Genomic DNA, 9,210 nt, shown 5'->3' with positions numbered 1-9,210 from the left:
CCATATAACGGTAATTTTAAGAAATACGAAAACTGCGATATTTTAGTAACTACTGAAGATAATTCACTCAAAATTGATACCTACAATGAGTTTCAGACGGAAAACATGAATTTTATAAATTTTTGGAAAATGGGCGTAGCCACGCCCACTTATGGTTACATGTGTATATCTTGGTAACCGCTACACCAATTTCTTCCAAACTCGGCACAGTTGTTGGCCTTAGTACAGCATACTAAATGGCTGAAAATTCTAAAAATCGGACAATAACCACGCCTACCTCCCATATAACGGTAATTTTCAGAAAAACGAAAACTTGCATATTTTAGTAACTACTGAAGATAATTCACTCAAAATTGGTATTTGAAATGAGTTTTAGACGAAAAATAAGAATATTACAAAATGTTGGCAAATGGGCGTAGCCACGCCCACTTATGGTTACTGGTGTATATCTTGGTAACCGCTACACCAATTTCTTCCAAACTTGGCACAGTTGTTGGTCCTGGTACAACATACCAAATGGCCGAAAATTTCTAAAATCGGACAATAACCACGCCCACAGCCCATATAACGGTAATTTCGAGAAATACAAAATCTCCGACAAATCAGTAAATATTGAAGCTAATTTATTCAAAATTGATGGTTGCAACAATTCTTTACCAAGAAATACGTTTATGACAAAATTTTGGAAAATGGGCACAGCACCGCCCACTTGTGATCACATATATGTATCTCGCTAACCGTTCTAGCAATTTGTACCAAGCTCGGTATGGTTATTGTGCTTGCCACATAAAAGCAAACCGTTGAAAATTGTTGAAATCGGACTAAAATTGAGGCCGCTTTTCATATAACGGTAAATTTCAGATATGCTTGAAATTTCAATATTTCGAAATTTAAGGACGCTAATTTACTTAAAATGTATACACCCCGGCTTATCATGTAGCGGTAGCTTTCGGAAGGGTGGAAAACATATATTTAATACTTGCGCCGGGTATTTAATGTTCGGCTCCGCCCGAACTTAGACTTTCTTACTTGTTTTATAGTATAATTGAAAAGGGTAATGCACTTCATTAATTTATGAAGGCTACAAAACCAGCTATATGTATACTAATCGAAAGGGCTAATAGAAAGCCAACGGTTTGTCGAGCGCCGGTGATCGCTTTTTGCTTTAAATGACCCAGTCACTGGACTATAGCGGAATGTATGGCTTCTACAGATAGAAATGAAAATGCTGCTGTGATTATAATAAGTGCTTCTTTGAGACATTTCAAATTGCTTTGGCGAACTTTCTTGTTTCAGTTTAGCATAGATACATATGTATGTTAATAGGTTGGGCTGGAAATTAATTTAGATTCATTGTATTCATTTTGTCGGCTCCATTAAACGAATTTTTCATAACCACTTCAGGAATATTTCAAGGCTTCATCAGTATAACTTGTCACGAAAGTTTCGAACTACCCCATGGTGATTCTTAAATAGTCCCTTAATTATCCCAAAAGGATCACGAAATAGTCCTGTAATATATCTGAATTAGTTCCAAAAATGATCCCGAACAAAATAGTTCCGAAATGTTGTTCGCATAGTCATGAACCAGGTACCTAATGGTCGTGAAATAGTTCTCAACTAATCCAGAGGTGGTCTTCAATTATTCCAGAAATGAACCCGAACTAGGCCCTAAATAGCCTAAATGGCCCAGGTCTAGTCCCGAAACGATCCTAAAATAGATCCGAAATGGTTCCGAAATCGTCCCTAACAGGTCGCAAAATGGTCCTGAAATAATTCCGAACTAGGCCCGAAATGAGCACGAAATAGTACTGAACTGGACCAGAAATAGTCGAAAAAGTCCAAAATGGTCTCTTGTTAGTCTCAAAATGGTTCTAAAATATTCCTGAACAAGTAAGTTCCAAACGAACCCGAAACAAGCCCGTAATTATCCCGAAATTGTCCACAACAGGTCCCGAAATGATCTTAAACCAATGCTGAACTGGCCCCGAAATGGATCTAAAAGAGCCCTGCACTATTTCAGAAATATCGTTCTGTAAACACCCAAGAAGCACTTATAGCTTTTTCCCTGGGTTACACAAGCAGCAGTAACAAATTTTCTGCTAGATTAAAGGCAACGAGAAAAGTGCTACCCCGCTGTATGAACATAGATGCATTTGTTTTTCATAAATAAATACTGTTTTACGCATTTCTATAACGTAAGCCTCTGCTTGAAAGACAGAGTTGCATTTCCATAGGCCCGCTTCTTTTAGTCTGCTATTGGATCTTGAAGCCATCGGTGTACTGGATGTGACAATTTCACCACGGTTGAGGTCGTTTCTCATCCTAACTACATCTGATAGAAAAGAAGACCTTAAAGCTGCATGCAAAGTTATACGCCGGTGAACATCTATCCACAAACTGACATTTAGTTCTTCAGTTTAGCGAACTGAAAACAGGGCTATGAGATAGGATCAGGGCTGATTAAGATTCGTATATGATTTTGAATTAGAGAAGAATGGGACGGAGGCATACGGTGTTACCTTCTAAAATGATGGCTTAAAGGTGGAACAATAAATTGCCATAAGACATAGCCATACTGAAGGAAATGAAATAACCGTAGAGTTGGCTAGACAAGGATCAGCAATGCAGGCAATATAATAATCCCAGTTAGAGGGAGGCGCCTTCTCGTGGTACTAAGAGAGCGCATTCATAATGGGAAGACTTGCTTCATAATGGGAAGTATGCTCACTTCATATACGCCTTTCTAACCTAACCTAATCTTGGCGTCCAATTGTAAGCCGTGTATACTAGCGATCGCCGCACAGTGGTTCAAAATTTGCATTTTTTGTTCACAATTCACTGGAGCCTTCATTTTTCACTAAATTTGATAATTTTTTTTAAGGAAGCTAATAAGAAATACGAGACCAATTTTTGTATTTTTTTTTATTCGTATTAAATTTTTTAGTACTAATTGCAGAAGTAGCAATTTTGAAGAAAATCGGCTCTCCTGTTCCAGTCAATAAATGTTACATAATAAAAACTAGTAGAAATCAATTGCAGGGCTACCCCAAAATGAAGAAGGAATTTCACATGAAAAATTTTAAAGTTAAAAAAAAAATTTTCACTAAAATTAAAAAAAAAATGGAGTTACTAGAAAAATTTTGAGTAGGCAGTTTTATAGATCATTAAATTTTAGTATAATGAAGTTCAAGTTGCAAGTGGCTATGAGGTCGCTTTAATTTTTAATATCATTTACTTTTTTCGCTGGCATTTCCAGCACATGCGCATGGTGATGCGAAACAAAAGCGTTTGCTATAAATATTAATAAAAAATCAACCCGAACTCTTAGCCACTTGCAACTTGAACTTCATTGCGCTAAAATTTAATGATCTATAAAACTGCATACCCATTTTTTTTTTTATAAAAGCCATTAAAAAAAATTAATTTTTGAGACAATTTTTTGTATAAAATTTCAAATTTTTTCTTAATTTTTGGAGAACCTTACAATTGTTTTAGACGGGTTTTTATTATGTAACATTTTTATAACTGCAATAGGAGAATCGATTTTTTTTCAAAATTGCAAATTTTATTAGCTTTCATTAAAGAAATAATTAATCAAGTCTGGTGAAAAGTGAAGGCTCCAGTGAACTGTGAACACAAAGTGCCAATTTTGAACCACTGTGCACCGGTAGATAAGTTTCCAGACTCGCGATGTACATATCGATATCTTGGGATGCTTTAAGCCAAAAGAAAGAATACTTTGTCACACAGTCTTCCTGCATCGTGAAGCCCGTTAATCTTTGCAAATCATCCGTCCCGAAAACATCGTGGTAGGAAATTGTCTTCCGCTTAATTTTATCAAGTAAATTGATGTTCCGCTCGAAACTAGGGCTATTGTAGCTTAAGTATGTATGATGTGCTTGCTGTAGTAGGGTCATAAATTTGGGGCTGATTGCATACTTCATAGTACTCAAGCGAAATGATGAAAATTAATCTAAAGAATGGCAACCTTGACAATTTTTTAACTTTCAAAGAATCATGTCATCTATATCGTCAAATGTTTTAAAGGAAAATTTCGACTTAATAGGAAATGACCTAAATTCAGGTACATAGCAGTTCTTACCAGCTTTGACTAAGTTATAGATCACTGCAAACAATTTATTTTCGGCGTACCCACTTCTCCTTATAGTATTTTAAAACATACTTGAATTTTTTTGAATTAATAATGAAAAGTCAACAATACGCCTATTGAATCACTCACATGATTTAAACTTCAAAATGCCTTGCATCCTTGTTTATAACTATTTACATACAAGTATACATACACATATGAAAATATTTAAATTTCGTTTGAGTACTCACCATCCTCCAGTGTGCGCGCAATACGCGAATTCGATGGCTTTCCCTCGACAGACTTGTAAAAGGGTACAATGAAAAATTCATACAGCGTATATTGCGCCAGGCCACTTAGCGTGCAAGATGAGGCGCCGCCGCCGTTCAGGATCGTTAGCATGCGATATGTGGTGGCAGCGGTAGCGGTGGATGAGCCAGCATTATTGGCGGCCGCATCACGTCTGGCAGCGGCAATATTTGGCTTCGCCGAAATCAATAAGGCCGTCGCAGCGTCAGCTGACGATGACAGCGACGACGACGACGACGATGAGCTGCCGCTACGTGGGCCTAGCAATGGATTGGCATTTGAGCTGCTACTCGCCGCTGACGTGGTGGTAGTTGGTGGATTTGGCAATTGACGCGCGTAGATATAAAAGCCTTCCACGTATTTGCCGTTGATTATCTGTGAAGATAAAAGAAAGAAATAGGGATATAAAGCGACAAACAAAAAAAAAATTAGGGAACAAGCGCTCGAAAGAAAGAAAGTAAAGAGCCAAAGAAGCAAAAGAAAAATTTGTAATTTAAATCGGTCGGCACTCTATTTCGCTTTCGACCACCTACAGGCAGTTGCCGTGCAAATTGGTTCGCCTTTCACAGGACAATTGAAGACATTGTGCGCCGCTTGATTGCCTTGTCATGCTTCGCAGCTACATTGACATTGACATCCTTGCATTAAGGCGACGGAAAAAAAAGCGATACCAGCAAATGCAAGGATCCTTAGCACTAACCTGCCACGTCAATTTCATGCTTGTCGAATCCACAATGCTCGCGTTAATTAGTTCCACCACATCGCCGGATAGCAGGCTGGCACGCGACTCACTCAAATCCAAGCCGCTATTGAAGAAACGCTGCGAAAAAAAGAAAATACCAAAACTATTAGCTTCGCATATTGCACTCACTATTCCGGCTTTTACCATGCCCACATTGATCGGCTCCGACATCGGACTGGGTAGCGACAAACCGTGCGAGTTCTCAGCGCGTATCACAAAAAAGTAGTTCACGCCCGTCACGAGCCCCACCTGTATGAAAGTTGTATTCTGTATGCGCGCACCCACCGCCACCCAGCCGTCTGTCTCATTCTTGCCAAACATCTCGACGACATAGCCAACCAAGCTCGATGCGCCAACCTTATTGCTGCGCGTCCACGACAATGTGACTGTGTCTTCGGTCTTCTCCACCACCTGCGGCTTACCCGGCGGACCTGGGTGCGTAGAAAGTTCCGGCGCGCGATAGAATTTAATATTCGGATTAGTGGGCGTATCCAAGCGTAGATAACCGCTCAACGATGATTTCCCATTTCGATTGCTAGCCACACAAGTGTATATGCCCTCATCCTCATTTCGCTGGAGATCGGCTATTGTAAGTGTGCCTGTTTCGGAGAGATTACGCCGCTCATGCTCATTCACATCGATAGGTATGCCATCCAGGTACCACGAGACTTGCGGTGTTGGCGTACCGCTGGTGCGACACGGCAGCGTTACAATCGATTTCACCGGCAGTGTTTGATTGACGGGACCCAACTCAATTATCGGTGGTGGCAGCTCAAATTGTGTGTCCACAGTAACAACGGTACGACTGCTGACGCTGCCAACCGCATTTAGCGCATTGCAAACGACCACTTTGCCTGAATCTTTGCGTGCGAAACGCAATATCGACAACACAGAGCGACCTTCGGGTGTTAGTGTGACCTCAATGCGTCCATCTTTGTAGCCGGGCAATAGCAGCGAACTGTTGCCCTCCACTGACCAGTAGAGGGTGGGTTTTGGATAGCCGTTAGCTTGACATTCGAAGAGCACTTCATCACCGACTTCGACGAGTTGATTTTTGGGGCGAATGTTGAACTTTGGTGGCGCTGTTGGGGAGAGTGGGTAAATAAAAAATAAGTTGATGTGCATGAGAAATATTAGGTAGTATGTAGAAGAGGAGAGTAAAGCAAATAAGTTATTATTAGCAGTAAATATTATTGCAAATCATTGAGCAATGCTTGCTTTGTGTTCTTCTGTTTTTGAAATGGCGCCGAAGTGCGGTCAGGTAATTAATTTTTATGTTGCCGTTGGTGTGGGTGCCAATGAACTAAAGGGTGTTTATTTCAGTGTTCTAGTTGAACATTTGCAATTGCATTGAAATTTTCTTAGTGGCGTAGCAATAATCGACGACCATTTCGAATTTATACGTAAACCCGTAATCGGTCCCGAGTCTCAGTTGTTGTGATGTACTTTTATTATTAGTAGTCTCATTACTACATCATCAAGCTCTCCACCTTAAATACGCCTGTAAAATCAACCATGAACTAATTTTGCTTCCTCCCAGAAAGTCTAGTAAAGTCCCCGAGCTAACTCAGTATTGGCACACTGGAACCATAGGCATCAGGACATTGTTGAACAAATGAATTAAAAGAGGAGGTCGGTCTTAGCGATATTAAGTTTGTCTTTTAGCAATAAGTTTACCATTCTTCTTTTTAAAACAACAAAATCTAAAAAATAAATGAAAATTTGTTAAAAAAAATAAAATTAAAAAAGTATAAAATATGCTCTAAATAATTAAGTAAATTAATAAAATATTTTTGTTAAAAAAAAAATAAAAATCAAAAATTGAAAGAAAATTTAATTAAAAATAAAAATTAAATTAAAAAATATATAAAATAAGTTTATTAAAATCAACCGAAATTAAAACAAAGTATCTTTCTTTTTATAACAATATCTAAAAACTAAACGATAATTAATAAAAAATAAAAATAAAAAAAACAATAGAAAAAAATTAAAAAAAAAAACACAAAAGTAAATAAAAATAAAAAAATTTAAAAATAGATAAGTTCCTTAAACTTGAATAAAATTAAAAAAAAAACTTTTAAAACAAAATTATAACATTTACAAAAAATGAAATTATTAAGAAAAAAAAATAAAAAATGCTTCTAAAAATTAAATGAAATTAAAAAAATGTTTCTTTCTAAAATTTTAATCAAATTAAAAAGGAAAAAATTATTAAATTAACAAAAAGAAAAAAGATAAGTTAGTTCTTAAAATTAAATTAAATTAAAAAAATTATAATTCTTTTCTTAAAATTAAATGTATTTAAAAGAAAAAAAGTATACATATGTAAAATATGTACATAAAATAAGTTTCTTAAAATTAAATTAAATTAAAAAAGGAAAAAAGTTATAATTTATAAAATACATAAAACAAGTTTCTAAAAATTAAACGTACAAAGTAAAGTTTTTTTAATAAGATCTTAAAATTAAAAGAAAATGTAATTAAACAAGACGTAAAATTAAATTAAAATATAAATTTTTAAAAATTTTAAACAAATAAACAAAAATTTTTCTTTTTAAAAATTAAATAAAAAAGCTAAATTAAAACAAGGAAGAAAATGTGTAAGTTCTATAAATTAAATTAAATACAAAAAAAAAAATTTTTTTTTTAAATTAAATTTATTTAAAAGAAAAAAAAATATACATATGTAAAATATGTACATAAAATAAGTTTCTTAAAATTAAGTTTAATTAAAAAAGGGGAAAAATTATAATTTATAAAATACATAAAACAAGTTTCTAAAAATTTAACAAAATTAAACAGATTTATTTTAAATAAGATCTTAAAATTAAAAGAAAATGTAATCAAACCAGACAAAAAATTAAATTAAAAGACAAGTTTCTAAACATTAAAATAAATTAACAAAAATGTTTCTTGTTAAAAATTCAATAAAAAAGCTAAATTAAAAAAAGAAAGAATATGTGTAAGTTTTTTTAATGAAATTAAATTAAAATATATATATATATATATATATGTATATATATTGTTTTTTTAAACCCACATATGTGAAAGTTTTACCTTAATAATTTAAGATAATTTAAAATTTTAAAATTAATCCGTGAAAATGTTATACTTGCCAAAACAAACGAATCTAGTGTAATAAAACTATTGTGCCACCAAATGAAAAGAGATTACATTGAGTAAAAGATGACTATTGGCGTTTTCGTTTCTTCCGAAAAATGTTACCTTCTCTTTGCCCTCTACGCGCAAATACTAAGAAGATGGAAATGAGAAGGCAACATTTTTGTAGAAACATATGATTGGAGAAACTAAAATTCCATTTTTACAATTTTTATTGGCAAACTCTAAATTCATTCTAAAATTTTTATGGGAAAATCTCTTGAGGCTTTTTGCTACTCTATTTAAACCATATTTTCAAAATTGTTTTCTATTAGCCCGGTCAAGTTAGATTTCCAAGGTTGCAGTATCTCGCATAAAGCTGAAAATTGGTACGAATGTGAAACGTGAAAAATGCTCATCGATCTCAGATCTGTAAAAAAAAAGTTATTCAAGGTCAAAGGTCACATAAATTGATGTTTACAATTTTTGAGCTAAACCGTAAGGTTTGTCATAAAAATAGGTGAGATAAAATTGTAGATCATGGGTTGTCCCCAAAACCCCTTATGACACTTTTTTTCCTATAAGTCCCATTTCTGGGATATAACGACTCGATCGACATCAATTTTAACTTATAAAATACTTTGAATTGAAGTTAATTCTTTAACAGGTGGTAGTATAAAAAATTAAATCTGTATGGCAGGTGCCACGGGCTATTTTCCGAAGTATAGTATTGATTTCATATAACCCCATACCAAGTTCCAGTACTCTACCACAAATACGTTCAGAGCTACGCAGTACGAAAAAATGACAAGTAGCACATTGTCCTTTAACCTAGGATTCTTCTTCTGAAGAACTGAAGAAGTATATTTTATACCCATAAATGTAAAATAAGTACCGCTCAACGACTACCACAAGAAAATTCACGTTTTTTTTTATAAAATACGCGAAATTCAGTTACAGTTGTAAG

The 9,210-nt window shown here is 34.7% G+C and overlaps 1 protein-coding gene across 1 annotated transcript; it reads right to left on the bottom strand.

Annotated features, from left to right (window-relative positions):
- Positions 1 to 4,344: 4,344 nt before the first annotated feature.
- On the bottom strand, positions 4,345 to 6,226 carry LOC118755192 (protein sax-3-like; the record flags this gene model as incomplete). Its single annotated transcript, XM_036490044.1, has 3 exons — positions 4,345 to 4,777; positions 5,103 to 5,222; positions 5,289 to 6,226. Coding segments are annotated over 3 exons (1,491 nt in total), but the record flags the coding sequence as incomplete, so codon positions are not given.
- Positions 6,227 to 9,210: the final 2,984 nt, after the last annotated feature.

The sequence above is a fragment of the Rhagoletis pomonella genome, unplaced genomic scaffold, assembly GCF_013731165.1.
Source record: "Rhagoletis pomonella isolate Grant_MI unplaced genomic scaffold, Rhpom_1.0 Rhpom_scaffold_05591, whole genome shotgun sequence".
Lineage (NCBI taxonomy): Eukaryota > Metazoa > Arthropoda > Insecta > Diptera > Tephritidae > Rhagoletis > Rhagoletis pomonella.
Note: the sequence above shows the minus strand (reverse complement) of the source record. Positions and strands in the feature narration are given on the sequence as shown.